This window comes from Schistocerca cancellata, chromosome 2, assembly GCF_023864275.1.
Source record: "Schistocerca cancellata isolate TAMUIC-IGC-003103 chromosome 2, iqSchCanc2.1, whole genome shotgun sequence".
Classification (NCBI taxonomy): Eukaryota; Metazoa; Arthropoda; class Insecta; order Orthoptera; family Acrididae; genus Schistocerca; species Schistocerca cancellata.
In genome coordinates this window covers 389,863,039-389,879,091 of record NC_064627.1, presented here as the reverse complement: position 1 = coordinate 389,879,091, position 16,053 = coordinate 389,863,039, and the positions used below count along the sequence as shown (strand labels likewise).

The 16,053-nt window shown below is 42.5% G+C and overlaps 1 protein-coding gene across 1 annotated transcript in view; it reads left to right on the top strand.

The window, feature by feature from the left end:
* The window catches only part of LOC126154306 (retinal guanylyl cyclase 2), a 450,774-nt gene that overhangs the window by 232,613 nt on the left and 202,108 nt on the right, over positions 1–16,053 (top strand). The window contains exon 8 of the mRNA XM_049916128.1: positions 14,634–14,805. Within this exon, the coding sequence (XP_049772085.1) occupies positions 14,634–14,805 (172 nt within the window). The remainder of the gene's footprint in view (positions 1–14,633; positions 14,806–16,053) is intronic.

Sequence of the window (16,053 nt, the reverse complement as noted above, 5' to 3'; positions counted from 1 at the left end):
AGTCTACATTTTATATCCTCTCTACTTCGACCATCATCAGTTATTTTGCTCCCCAAATAGCAAAACTCCTTTACTACTTTAAGTGTCTCATTTTCTAATCTAATTCCCTCAACATCACCCGACTTAATTCGACTACATTCCATTATCCTCGTTTTGCTTTTGTTGATGTTCATCTTATATCCTCTTTTCAAGACACTGTCCATTCCGTTCAACTGCTCTTCCAAGTCCTTTGCTGTCTCCGACAGAATTACAATGTCATCGGCGAACCTCAAAGTTTTTATTTCTTCTCCTTGGATTTTAATACCTTCTCCGAATTTTTCTTTTGTTTCCATTACTGCTTGCTCAATATACAGATTGAACAACATCGGGGATAGGCTACAACCCTGTCTCACTCTCTTCCCAACCACTGCTTCCCTTTCATGTCCCTCGACTCTTATAACTGCCATCATTTCGTTAATGGCCATAATTATTGTTGTGATATTTACATTTAAGTAAGACTTTGTGCGAAATTCTAAAACGTTTGCAATGAAAAATAGGGGTCGCTATCATTTTGTGTTTGGTGCATGTTACTCAATATTTTGCTAACATATCGGTTTTTTTTCCTTGGTTAGAGATCTCTATCTGTCACCCATCTCGGGAAAGCTGATCTTATATAGCTCGCATTTGCGATCGCGATAAACCATATTGAGATTTCCGTAACATGCCGCATGTCTCTTAAACGGTTTGAAATTGTGGCAAATGATTGCACCCAAAGAGTAGAGTATTTTGCCTTATGGTTATTATGTGATCCTTCATTATCTGCCGTGTTATTCCACTGACTAAAGACATTTTCGATGAAAAAATGTAATTTTTAAGGGCCATCGGTAAGCAGTGTGGGTTTTAGAATTACTTAAGTGAAGTCATCACATGTTGATTCATGTACCGAGGATGTGCTGTTTCATAACCTATTGATCTTCCTTGTCCTCAGTTCCTCACTTAATGAACCACTGTTTCAGAATTTTCTTGCAGTTGCGACAGCACAACATGGTGGTGAGGTGACATTCCGTAAACTGCACTGTGTCTTGGCAAAAGAAGCAAACTAGAGAAATGTAGGTTTTACTCAAATTTCGCCACTCATGATGCTTCTTTGAAATTTACAAATCGTTAATAAGTCCGGGGAAAATAAATCGCTTCTTTTGTTGCACTTTCAGCGGATTTCTTTTTAGATTTAAACTAAAGCAGAGGTGGCAGTAGATCTTCTTGGCGTGGAGGGCCTCCACAAAATATTTACAAAAACGTTTGCGTAGGCTTCAGTTTAGAACTGCACTTCCCCTCCAGCACCCGGTTTTTCCCCCACAGCATCTGTCCGCAGTTCTCACCCCACTGTTATCGCTCTTCCCACGTTTTCCCTTCCGACTACACATCTACCGATGACGTTATTTTGCCGTACCCTAGCTTCACGGGCGCTTGTGTGTTTTAAAATGGAGGCTTTGAACGTCACGTTGCATCAGTCAGCTCTCTGCTGCATTCGCCAGTGTCTAAGTAGCAAACAATTGTAATGGACAGTGTTCTTGCGTCTGCCACCAGTTGCGAAGTACGTTCTATCACTTACTTCCTTCAAGCAAGAGGAGGCAATGCTGTAGAGATCCATTGCGATCTTATCTTGTGTGTGTGGATGCGGTTATGAGTAACGATGTTGTAAGGAAATAATGTAGAAAATTCAAGATTAGTCGCGGAGATGTGCACGACGAAAGGAAGACATTCAGATGTGACTGATGAATTTGTGCAACATGTTGACGAAATTATGCGTACGAGACGAACTTTCTGAAGACGTGCCTCACATTTCAAGGACAACTGTCTTTAACATTGTAACAGAGAGTTTACGTCACCATAAGTTTTGCACACAGTGGGTACCAAAATGTCTAACCGATATACACACAATGGGGAGAATGGGTCCACCGTTGACATTCCTTCAAAAGTGGTTCAAATGGCTGTAAGCACTATGGGACTTAACATCTGAGGTCATCAGTCTCCTAGACTTAGAGCTGCTTAAACCTAACTAACCTAAGGACATCACACACAACCACGCTCGAGGCAGGATTCGAACCTGCGACCGTAGCAGCAGCGCGGTTCCGGACTGAGGCGCCTAGAATCGATCGGCCACAGCGGCCGGCGACATTGCTTCAATGCTGCCATAAAGAAGGGTAGGAATTTCTTAACACTCTCGGGACTGCAATATGTGTTACTCCAACAATAAGTCCAAAAAATTCAAGCAGACGCTGTCGAACTGCAAAATGATAATTATTGTTTTTTGAGATTGAAAAGGAATTTTGACAAGGGGTTTCATAGGAGTAACAAGAGAGAATGCTGTGACATCACAGGTTTGTTATGAGGCTCTCACCGATCTCCTGAATCAATCCTAAACAAGCTGGTGTGATATGGTTACCAAACGAATCATTATCCTTCACGACAATGCGTGACAGAATTCTGCGAATCGAATTAAGCAAAAACTCAGACTTTTTGGGTGGGATATTATTCAGGGAAGAGGAGGATATTAGTGTGTAACGTCCCGTCGACAACGAGGTCATTAGAGACGGTGATATTATTCAATATCTGCTTTATAGTCTGGTCTTGGCACCAAGCGACTTTCACCTCTTCTCAGTGTGAAGCCCTGGGAGGGTACTCGGCACATTATGACCTAACGATGAGCTCAGCTGGGTCAACCATCAGAGAGCATCATTTTTGATGAAGGGATAAAGAAGCTGATGTGTCAGAGTACGACAAATATTTTAATTTGGGTGACAACTATGTGGAGAAGTGATGCCAACATATAAGTACAGATTGTAACTTATAGATACATATTTTATCTATTTATTAATTTATTTGTGAGTAGCTGTCGCATAAACACACCATTATATAAAAATATCTCGAATAAACATTTGTAAGCTCCTTACTATTACAGTTCAAAAATTACAGGAATAAAACAACAGATTTAGACATTCACACGGATAACGATACATGGAACTAATATGAGCATGGGGCCGTCGAAAGATGGAAAGTTGATGGAAACATGGTCATAGTCTCTACGCAGATGGAGAACATACTTCAGATGGCGTTAGCAGTGCATATTATAACGAACAGATTCACCACCTTGGTCAGTTCCAATTCACTCTGAAAGCCTCGATACTTACAATGGAGTCACTGCAGTGCGAGAAGTACTTATGTAAGCAGATGGCTTAGATAAAGACACGGTCATTAGCCTGACAGACTCGAAATAAGCACCGCTGTTCATACGGTATCATGTTGTCAACAATACGAACACTTCCTTGGTGTAACGGATTATAGACTGTATTGCAGAAATACAGCGCCGTAACAAGAAAATCACCATGTTATGGGTAAAGGGGCGCAATGATACCGGAATCAATGAAATAACTGATGCCGTCGCTGAGAGCGCCAGCCACCTGCGATAGAGACGTACAGTATTTTGAAAATTTTCCTTACACAGAACTTCTCAAAGATGTGTGGGGGCATATCAGGCCCTTGTGGAACAATAAGTGGCGCCTACCGTACCGACATAGGGGAAGTTATGCACTGTAGTACCAAGCATCCGTGCACGACCATGGTACTCCCTTGGTATGTGCCACAGAAGGTTTCTCGTCACCACGTTCCGCTTCCGCTTTAACCACGGACGGTTCTGACTACTCCCCCGCCGGCTACAACTGATTGACTGTAATCCGCATGTGGGTGTTGAAGCGGAGGTCATCGACAACAACATTTTCGGCTGCCCACAGCGATACCACGCAACAGCCGAGTCACTACACAGCGCTTCGTGAATTACAGCTTTCCCCAGAATAAAGACTGTACTTACGACGAATGATGTGTCACTATATAAACATGTATTTGTAGCTACACCTGCAGTGACAAAAATCAGGACAGCGACATCACATATACAGATAGCGGTAGTAACGCGTGCAACATTCATGATGTCTATATCTGTGTGTGTGTGTGTGTGTGTGTGTGTGTGTGTGTGAGAGAGAGAGAGAGAGAGAGAGAGAGAGAGAGAGAGTTGAAAAGTGTGTATATGTTATTTTTCTTTTTTTTTAGTAGTGTGTAGGTGGGGGGGCGTTTGTATGTTGTTTTTTTTTCTAGTGTGTGTGCGCGGAGGAGGTGTTGGCGGTGTGAGTTGTTGAGTGTTGAATATCAATTTAATAACTGTTAGAGAGTAGTTGATAGCTTTGGTGACATCTGATTTGACTTTTAGTTTCAGTGTTCTATAGAGGGTGTTCATGGATAGGTGAGTGAAAAGGTGTTGGGTGGTATTATTATTATATTGGGTGGTATTATTATTATTATTATATTAGTTCTCTGTGGGAGCGTTAATCCATTATTTTATCTATTAGTGTATACAATGAATTGTTTGACACGTGTACTTGATCATTTAACAGAGTTTTCCTTTCTGCTGAATGATCAAGCACACATGCCCAACAATTCATTGTTTACACTAATAGATAAAATAATGGAATAATGCTCCCAAAGAGGAATAATATAATATTGATAATAATAATAATAATAATAATAATAATACCACCCAATATAAATAATACAATTTTGATAATAATAATAATAATAATAATAATACCACCCAATATAAATAATATAATATTGATAATAATAATAATAATAATAATACCACCCAATATAATAATAATACCACCCAACAAATTTTCACTCTCTTATCCATCCTTAAACCCCCCTCCACAGAACACTGAAACCAAAAGTCAAATCAGCTGTCACCAAAGCTTTCAACCACTCTATAGCAGCTATTACATTCATATTCAACACTCTACAACTCAGAACATCAACCCCTCCGCCGTACACACACATACAAAAAAAAGGAAAAAACATATAGTGGCAAAAGAGTAATAGTACACCACAAAAAGGAAGGAGAAACATGGTGAACAGTGTGAAAAAGTTCGGAATACAAAATTGTGCTTATGTTTCGGAAATAAAGGGTTATGCGACCTCCAGACCAGATGAGAGGAAGCGCAGATCAGAGAAAACTGAATGTAATTACTTATTTACACAAAAAACGCGACGTAAACCGTTTGATAATCTAAAAATAACAAAACCGTATCGTTATAGATTCCACAGAAGATGCCTTAGAGCAAGAAAAATGTGAAATACGTCTGGAAAAAAATAAATTAAGTTGCAGCGAGAAACGACGATTTTATTTACAAAACTAGTATTTATGTGCTTACTGCGGAGGATGACCACACAAACAAAATTGTTATTTAAATTTTGCTTACCATTACTTTTGTTTTCCACTGAGTAAAGCTGCGCGGAGCGGCCACGTAGTTTGAGGCGCCATGTCACGGATTGCGCGGCCCCTCCCACCGTAGGTTCGAGTCCTCCCTCGGGCATGGGAGTGTGTGTTGTTCTTAGCATAAGTTAGTTTAAGTGGTGTGTAAGTCTAGGGAGCGATGACCTCAGCAGTTTGGTCCATTAAGAATTCACACCTGTGAGTAAAATGTCTTGCCGAAGCAGGGAAAAGAAGATAATCAACGGAAAAATGATCCTAATGATCCTATCGGAGTACAAAAAATGCGAGTATATAACCGTTTATTGAAAAGATTGACTGAGAAGTAGGGTACCAGTTGCCTCACTCAACCTTCCTCATCATCTTTAAAAAAATTTCCAAAAATGTTGGCATGCAAACAATTCGCGTTTTTTTTTATTTTTTTATTTTTATTTTTATTTTTATTTTTTTTTTTTTTTGTACTGAGAGAGAAGAAGACAGCGGCAGTGGCAAAGAGGCGCAAAAATAATAAATTCTGGAAGATAGCAGACAGTGGTTGTGTTAAAGAATGAGCAAACGATACAATGGTAGTGTTTCGGAAAGACAGGGACCAAGTGGCAAAGGAACGAAGTTGACAGTAACAAAACAGTGCTAGAAAAAGAGTGATGGAGGTAGTGCTGGGAGGGGGGGGGGAGGAATAAAGAGAAAGAGAAGTGGAAGAGGAGAGAGCCAGTGATAATGAGAGACAAAGTATATGAGAATGACAACGAGGAAGAGAGATAGTGATAGTGAGAAGAGAGAGTAGCAGTAGGGAGGAAGGAATGAGATATTAGCAATAAGAAGAGTAATGAAAACAAGGAGGAGGGAGGTAGTGACACTGATAGGAGACCGTAGTAGTGGGACAGAACGAAGGGGACTGTACCGGTGACACAGGAGACGATGACAGAGAGACGCAAGGAGACGATGACAATGAGTTGGATTGAATGAGTGATAGAGAAAGAGCGACTGGGAGTGGTTGGTTATGAGCAACTTAACAGCAGTGGACTAGTGGGTGCGAGGTACCGTCAGGGTAGCTTGTGGAAGTGTGAGATGAGTTGCACGTTAAAAAAGCATGGAAAAATTTTTGAGAAAGTTTGTAAAAGTGCCGAGGAAGGTAGACTGAGGCAGCTGGTACCTCACTGTTCAGTCAGAATCTTTTAAATAAACAGAAACAAAGTCGTATTTTTTGTGCCCCGATAGGAGCATTTTACCGCTGTATTATAGTGCACTTTAGCATATTATAGTTTATCCAGATCCATATATTTTACAAAACTGGATGTACATATATATGTATGTATGTTCCACATATTCTTCCAAAGCAGTGCACCGATTTCAACCAGACTTGGTACACATGTCATTTACTGTCTGGAAATAATCGTTGTAGGGGTAAGAATCACCAATTTGTCAAAGGGGTAGGGGAGTAATGCATTGTGGCTGACATACTTGAGTCATCCAATATTAGAGAATGAGAGAACTTAGAGACTTGCAACAAAGTTTACACATAATTTCAAACTTTTCTGAAACTTTTTCTCGCTGACGACCCCCACAAAAGTGATGAAAGGAAGAAAGTTTATCGGTTACTACATTTTCGCTGTTCATGCAGCATGACGTTTTATTTTAAAACTTGTTTGCTACTAACGCACATTTGCGACAGATGATGCAAACAGTATTCGTATGTGCCAGTGAATTTACCGGTAAAATTATATCATTGTACGACGCATAGTTCAGGACATAAGATGTCATAAACGCTGAGATGCGTGAAAAATTGCTGCATCATGCAAGACGTTAGAATTTATTACCTGGTTGTTACCATTTCTATTCACAACACGTTTAGCAGACAGTAAGCACATATACCTCTGACTGCACCTGAAAAATTATATCATTGTGCAGCACTTCGTTCAGGAGACAGACGTCATAAACATTGACCTAATGAAAAATGAAACTTCAAACCGAAATTCGCTAGAGATGCAGATGAAACTTCTGTACAAATAAGTGTGAAATACGTTAAACATATTATGAAAAATAGCGAAACCAACGATAAAACGTTTATCCTAAAGCCTGGAACGATTTCATTCAATTTGGTACACGTATCAGTTATGATCTGGAGAGAAATTCTGTGGGAGGTAAGAACCCCTAGCCTCCTATTGGAGTGAGCGTGATAACGTGGAGAGAAGAGGGGGAGGAAGATATCGACAGACAACGAGAGGCAAAGAGGAGATATACACAGTATAGAGGGGTCGTTAGCGAACTAACGGGTCCAAGATGAAAGGAACGAGCGAGCAACGAATTCTAAGGAACGGTCTTTCATATTTCACTTCGGTCGCGGCTTTCTACTTATAGTTCCCGGGAACGGGAAACGGTGGGTCTCGTTCCCGCAACGGCACGTCGGCCGGTCTCGTTCCAGCCTCGGTCCCGTTCCCGTCTGTCTCGACCTCGCTCGGCCGGACTCGTCGCAGTTCCACTGCCGACTGCACGTCTAATTATTGCATGTTTATCTATTTTGCTCGTAGCGTAACTGGTAAGCAGTCTGTACTTGGCGCCGGTTTTTCGTGCGCCACCTTATATTATTTCACTGCGATCAGCCATATAACGTGCAGTTGGCTAAACGAGATGTTTTGCAGAATAACGAAAATCACAAGTGTTTGAGAATTCTGTTACGAATAAAAACTCTGTACTCCAGGGGGGAGGCTAGTGCCCCTCTTGGCGCCTTCCATCTTCAGTCACCTATGCTACTAATTTTCAGTTTTTCATAAGAACCGTATACCAAGTACAAATGAACGGTGAACGAGTAAAAATGAACGGTTCCCAAAAAAAGAACGATCACCAGTGAACTAGTTCCCAAGGATGAACGACGTTGCCCATCTCTGATACACAGATAGGGGAGGAGGAGATGGACAGAGAGAGGGGGAGAGGTAAGTAGACAGAAGAGGAAAGAGGAGGAGGCGGAAATAGCAAGGAAAGAGGACGAGATGGACAGAGAGAAGGGGAGAAAAAGATCAGCAGAGGGCGTAAAAGGAGATGAATGGATAGAGTGGGAGGAGGAAATGAGCAGAGAGAGGGAAGAGAGGAAACGGACAGAGTAAGGGGCTAGAAGGCGATGGACGGGGAAAGGAAAGAGGAGGAGATGAACGGGGAGAGGGGACGGAGGAGATGGACAGAGAGAAGGGAGGGAGGAGATGGACAAAGTGGGGGAGGAGGAGATGAGATTGGAGGGGAGGAGCAGATGGACAGAAGGAGAAGGAGCAGACGGACGGAGGCGGTAGGAGCTGGCTAGGTGAAACCAAGTTAATCGTTGGATGTTTTTAGCGACCTCCCGACTCTGCTGTGACAGTTCTAGACTCATTCAAAGGAAGACTATCGTTAGTTGTGTGTAAATACCCAAATCATGCAATACTAGTTGGTGGTGACTTTAACTTGCCGAGTAGATTCTGGGAAATGTATGGGTTCATCGCAGACGGTACAGACACGGTCTTCTTTCTTGAGCAGCTAGTTCGGCAGCCCACACGCAATGGAAGTATCTTGGACCTTGTAACTATAAACTGGCCGGACCTTATCGATGGCGTCAGTGTAGACAAGGGAATTAGTGATCGTGATGTCATCATAGCGACTGTGGTGTCGAAAATTAATAAATGGCTCAAGAAGACTAGGAGAGTGTTTCTGCAAGAAAGAGCAGATAAGCAGTTGTTAGCATCTCACTTGGGCAATGAACTGCAATAATTTAGTTCCAGAATGATGGCCATAGAGGAATTATGGGTAAGGTTTAAACAGATTGTAAACCGTGCTCTGGACAAGTGACAAGCATGTGCCTAATAAGTGTATTAAGGATGGAAAGTACCCACCGTGTTTAAATAACGATATTCGGAAAATGGTGAGGAAGCAAATGCTGTTGCACTCTCCGTTCAAAAGAGGATGCGCAAATGACGACAGGCAAAGATTAGTAGAAATTCGTGCGTCTGTTCAAAGATCTATGATCGAAGCAACAACAGCTACCACCGTCGTAGCGTGGCTAAAGATCTGGCGGAGAAGCCGAAAAAATTCTGGTCCTGTGTAAAATCGCTAAGTGGATCTAAGGCTTCCATCCAGTCACACTTGGACTATTCTGGTTTGGCAGTAGAAAATATGAAAAGGAAGGCCAAAGTTTTAAATTCCACATTTAAGAAATCGGTCAAACAGGAGCATCGTACAAATATACCGTCGTTTGACCATCCAGTATGAATGACATAGTAATAATCATCCCTGACATAGAGAAACAACTGAAAGCCTTGAAAACAAGTAATTCGCCAGATCCGAATGAAATCCCAATTCGATTTCGCAAAGAAAACTCCAAGTCCTTGGCCCCTTACTTAGTTTGCATTTATTGCGAATTTCTCGACCAGCGCAAAGCGCCAAGTGACTGCAAAAAAGCGCAGGTGCCTTTTGTATAGAAGATAGGTAAAAGAACACACCTACAAAATTACAGATCAATATCCTTAGCATCGGTTTGCTGCAGAATTCTAAAGCACGTTCTGAAATCGAATGTAATATATTTCCTAGAGACCGAAAAGCTCATGTCCACGAATCAGCACGGCTTTAGAAAGCATCGCTCGTGCGAGGCCCCGCTTGCTCTTTTCTCACATGGTATACTGCGAACTGGGGATGAAGGACAACATGCAGAGTCCATATTTCTAGATTTCCTAAAAGCATTCTACAAGGTATCCCGCTGCAGAATGTTAACGAAGGCACGCGCGTACGGAATAGATTTCCAGATATCTGACTGTCTCGAAGACTTCTTAAGTAATAGAACCCAATATGTTGTCCTCGACGGCGAGCGTTCATCGGAGACAGGGGGTAACATCAGGAGTGCCCCAGTAATGTGTGATAGAAACGTTCCTATGTTCTATGTATATAAACGATCTGGCAGACTAGGTGGGCAGTATTCTGCGGTTGTTCGCTGAAGATGCTGCAGTTTACAGGTATGTGTCGAAGATAAGGTTGATACAAGGTGACCCAGACAAAATTGGTAGTTGGTGCGATGAATGGCAGCTGGCACTTAATCTAGAAAAATGTAAGTTAATGTCGATGAGTAGGGAAAACAAACCCGTAATGTTCGGATTCAGCATTATCAGTGCCCTGCTTGACAGTCACGTCGTTTAACTATCTGGGCGTAACGTTGCGAAGCGATATGAAATGGAACGAGCGTGCAAGGATTGTGGTAGGGAAGTAAATGGTCGACTTCGGTTCTGTAGCGCATCTTCACGCAAGCACAGGAAAGGTTCAGTTAATGAAATTCTCAATTCTCAAACATGATTGACTTTATTACAGTATAACTCTCTGAGCAAGTTTCACTCCTTGGTACTTTAATACAGAATCATTGCGCTTCCAGATTTGATCTTAAGCAAGGGTTGACAAACGTCAGCTTATTTAGCATTAAACTTTTAGGCAAGCTATTAAAATAATAAAAGACTAAAACATATTTTACCAAGCATTAATATTTAAACAACCATTACCAAAGCAATCAGAATCCAATAAGCCTGGTACTTCAACTAGAAAAATAACTAGTTCAGAATATAACCTTTGGTCTTACTCTAAGCCGGCATCTATCTATGAGCTCACGATTAAAAAAAAGCACAGAGCATAAAATTTTAAGACAAAATTTCTCATAAAAACATTACACTAATTAAATAGTGAAATCCCTAAAACGAATTCAAGCTGACAAGTAAATGACTTTAGAGTTAAATTCTGCAATAGTTCAGCACAATATCATTAAACAACATGAAACAAACTCGTGGTTTTAAAATTAAGCCACCACTCACCCAACTACAAATGCATCAATAGATATTGGTTACAATTGGAGGCTTATACTTAAAGCAAGATTACACAGCTTTCCCTTCATTACACATGAACTGCCGCTCTTGGTACGAGCCCTTTTACTCTCCAACAATCAACAGGCCCAGCTCGCCCGTCTGCTCAGGCAGGCCACCGTACACACGGGAGAGAACATACAGTAACAAGACAAGCTTTTGAAACACGCAAACAGATGGTTTAAATTCAACAAGCCTCAAAAACATGTTCATACGTGCTTCAAGGTACACAGGCCAGACCACAATGACAATTTAAACTATGGCCTGGAAAACTTCAAACAACCAATTGATCCAGTAAATAAAATAAAAAATTAACCACACTTGATAAACCATCAAAACACGGGCATTTCACTACTTAAGGAAATCGTTCAGCAGTGGCAGTTGGCAATGGCTATAGCACAGATTGAAGTAGCTGACGAGAATTTCGAATGAGACAACAAGAGGCAGAAATACGTTAAATCACGTTGTTACCACAGTTCATGGACTGAGCCGGCCGGAGTGGCCGTGCGGTTGTAGGCGCTACAGTCTGGAACCGAGCGACCGCTACGGTCGCAGGTTCGAATCCTGCCTCGGGCATGGATGTGAGTGTGGTCCTTAGGTTAGTTAGATTTAATTAGTTCTAAGTTCTAGGCGACTGATGACCTCAGAAGTTAAGTCGCATAGTGCTCAGAGCCATTTGCACCATTTTTTCATGGACTGAAATTTTGCTCAGCCAAAAAATTTTTAAAAAAGCTATCCATGGTTCCAATGCCGTCGTGAGCAGAAACAAAGCTGTCCACTCAGAGTCTCGTCAACCAATGAACATCAGAATCACCAACGCCGGCATTTGAAGCTAACTGCAGAATGATCCTACTGCCATCAACATACATTTCGCTTAGGGACCGCGAAGGTAAGAAACGAGAAACTGGGGCTCATACGGAGGCATAAAGACAGTCGTTTTCCTTCGCTCTATCTGCGAGTGGAACAGGAAAGGAAATGACTGGTTGTGCTAAAGGGCACCCTACGCCACGCACGGTACGATGGCTCGCGGAATATGTATGCAGATCGACATCTAGATGGACACAGAGAGGGGAGGAGAAAATAGACAGAGAGAGTGGACGGAGGGGGTGGAGGAAATGGATAGAGATGGGATGAAGGAGGCGGTGGACAGAGAGAGGGCCTGTAATTTAGTAGTATGAGTAATCCACTAAATTACAGACCCATATCGTTAACGTCGATATGTTCCAGGATTTTAGAACATATATTGTGTTCGAACATTATGAATTACCTCGAAGAAAACTGTCTATTGACACACAGTCAACATGAGTTTAGAAAACATCGTTCCTGTGAAACACAACTAGCTCTTTACTCACATGAAGTGTTGAGTACTATTGACAAGGGATTTCAGATAGATTCCGTATTACTGGTTTTCCGGAAGGACACTGCACCACACAAGCGGTTCGTAGTGAAATTGCGTGCTTATGAAATATCGTCTCACTTATGTGACTGGATTTGCGATTTCCTGTCAGAGAGGTCACAGTTCGTAGTAACTGACGGAAAGTCATCGAGTAAAACAGAAGTGATTTCTGGCGTTCCCCAAGGTAGTGTTATAGGCCCTTTGCTGTTCCTTATCCATATAAACGATTTGGGAGACAATCTGAGCAGCCGTCTTCGGTTGTTTGCAGATGATGCTGTCGTTTATCGACTAATAAAGTCTTCAGAAGATCAAAACAAACTGAAAAACGATTTAGAAAAAATATCTGAATGGTGCGAAAAGTGGCAGTTGACCCTAAATAACGAAAAGTGTGAGATCATCTACATCAGTGCTAAAGGGAACTCGTTAAACTTCGGTAACACGATAAATCAGTCTAATCTAAAAGCCGTAAATACAACTAAAACCTAGGTATTACAATTACGAACAACTTAAATTGGTAGGAACACACAGAAAATGTTGTGTGGAAGTCTAACGAAAGACTGCGTTTTACTCGCAGGACACTTGGAAAATGTAACAGACCTACTAAGGAGACTACCGACACTACGCTTGTCCGTCCTCTCTTAGAATACTGCTGCGCGGTGTGGGATTCTTAACAGATAGAACTGACGGAGTACATCGAAAAAGCTTAAAGAAAGGCAGCACGTTTTGTATTATCGCGAAATATTGGAGAGAGTGTCACTGAAATGATACAGGATTTGGGATGGACATCATTAAAAGAAAGGCATTTTTCGTTGCGACGGAATCTTACCAGGAAATTCCAATCACCAACTTTCTCCTCCGAATGGGAAAATATTTTGTTGACACCGACCTACATAGGGAGGAACGATCACCACGATAAAATGAGGCAAATCAGAGCGCGCACGGAAAGATATAGGTGTTCATTCTTTCCGTCCGCTATACGAGATTGGAATAATAGAGAATTGTGAAGGTGGTTCGATGAACCCTCTGCTAGGCACTTAAATGTGATTTGCAGAGTATCCATGTAGATGTAGAGCGAGGAGATGGACTAATAGAAGATTGCAGGAAGTGCATAACTGGGCAATACCGAGTTCTAAAAAAATGGCTCTGAGCAGTATGGGACTTAACTTCTGAGGTCATCAGTCCCCTAGAACTTAGAACTACTTAAACCTAACTAACGTAAGGACATCACTCACATCCATGCCCGGGGCAGGATTCGAACATGCGACAGTAGAAGTCGCGCGGTTCCAGACTGAAGCGCCTATAACCGCTCGGTCACAACGGCCGTCTAATACCGAGTACTCGGCCATATTTTAAAATTACTGAAAATTTATGGTAATTACATCTATTTGTCGAAGCTATGGTGATAACTTGATAAACAGATTCATTCTAGCAGACGCTGCCCACACAAGTAATGTTTAGAAAACACATGGTGTAAAGTATACGCTACAGATATGACCATGCCGGCCTGGGTGGCCGTGCGGTTCTAGGCGCTACATCTGCAACCGCGTGACCGCTACGGTCGCAGGTTCGAATCCTGCCTCGGGCATGGGTGTGTGTGATGTCCTTAGGTTAGTTAGGTTTAAGTAGTTCTAAGTTCTAGGGGACTTATGACCTAAGATGTTGAGTCCCATAGTCCTCAGAGCCATTTGAACCATTTTTTTTTTTTGTCCTTAGGTTGTTAGGTTTAAGTAGTTCAAAGTTCTAGGGGACTGATGACGACAGCAGTTAAGTCCCATAGTAGTGCTCAGAGCCATTTGAACCATTTTTGATATGACCATACACAACAAGGTCAGTTTACTGCACAAGTAATCGGCTAACGTAGCGCATATGCTACTTCAGGGTTGAGGACGTTATGTGGAAATGTGGTGATATGCAGCTGAAATCTTGCTCTGTTTGTGCTGATGTACTTTCTGCAGCTGTTGCGATTTCAGTGAAAATGAACAGGCGGTAATAGTTTTGAACGACCTGCGCGATAACAGCAGCTGCTACTGGGCGCAGACTAGTAGCGGCCACGAGTAAGCCGATGTCCTCCCTGCGTGCGCAGAGATCCTGGAGAAGGTGAAGCGCCCGCCGCCGCTGATCCGGCCGTCGGTGTCGAAGGGCGCCGCGCCGCCGGAGGCCATCAACATCATGCGCCAGTGCTGGGCCGAGCAGCCCGACATGCGGCCAGACTTCGGCGCCGTGCACGACCTCTTCAAGAAGCTCAACCACGGCAGGTGAGCGCCCGGCCCTCTCGCTCCTCTACTGTGCCGCCTGCACGAGGCCTGCCTGCTACGCCGCCGCTCATTACTAGTACTATTGTTATTATTATTATTATTATTGTCATTATTATTAAGCTTTAGTCTTCTTCCTAGCATACCGGAACTCCTTCTGGAGAAGGTGTCAGAGATTTTTCTGGTAACGGGTTTTTGTCCTGCCTAACTAAAAAGATGTAGAGTGTAGCACTAATAAACGAATGTAGTGAATAAAATGTTATCGGCTTTCCAACCGCGTCAATTGCTTAAAACTACACGAGCCATCGGCCAAGCACTCCTTGGCCATTGTCAAGTGGTATGACTGCCAGTGGGCTGTTGGTGCGCCCTTATATACGGTAGCTGCCGGCTGTGACGTCACTGGTGCCTGTGACATTGCAATATATGGGCATGTTTTGAGTAGCCGTTCGATATGCCCTCTTCAACCGCGCGATCGCTGGATCCCACGCAGCGCTGGGCTCCAAGCCACCGTCTCTGTTCAGGATGTTTGCGGTAGTTTTTATTTCAATAGCTTCCTTTATTAAACTGTCCCAGAAGGCGTTAGTGCGAGCCATGACAGAGGTATCGTCAAATTTTATGTGGTGAATGGAGTGCTTGGTCGAAAGCTCGTGTAGTTTTAAGCAATTGACGCGGTTGGAAACATCAGTGTTATCCCCTCGAGACTTTGCATTCACACAAAACGAATGTAGTGTACACAACGGTGCCGCATATTCAGAATAAGGAAGAATCACGGCAGGCATACCACAGCCACCGATAATGGGTCTGCTCTTGTACTTATTATACACCTCCGTGATGAAGTTACAAACTTCAAGGGGTGGTGGTGAAGGGTAAGTTTATCAATAAGAGGAAAGGGATCCTAGTCCAAAAACAACAGAGTCGAAAGATACAAGCGTTCGTTTGGGCACCTTTGACAGTGGAATACATGTACTGGCATTCTTGTTGCTATCATTGTATGGTAAACAACTTTCAGAGGTGATAGTATGGACCAAAACAAGAAAAAATGCCCAGTAAACATGGGCTCCAAAACGCATAACTTAAGAGCTACGAGCATTTATTGATCGTCGCTACTGTGAAACACATCTCTTTACTGAACAAATGGTTCAAGTGGCTCTGAGCACTATGGGACTTAACTTCTGAGGCCATAAGTCCCATAGAACCTAGAACTACTTAAACCTAACTAACCTAAGGACATCACACACATCCGTGCCCGAG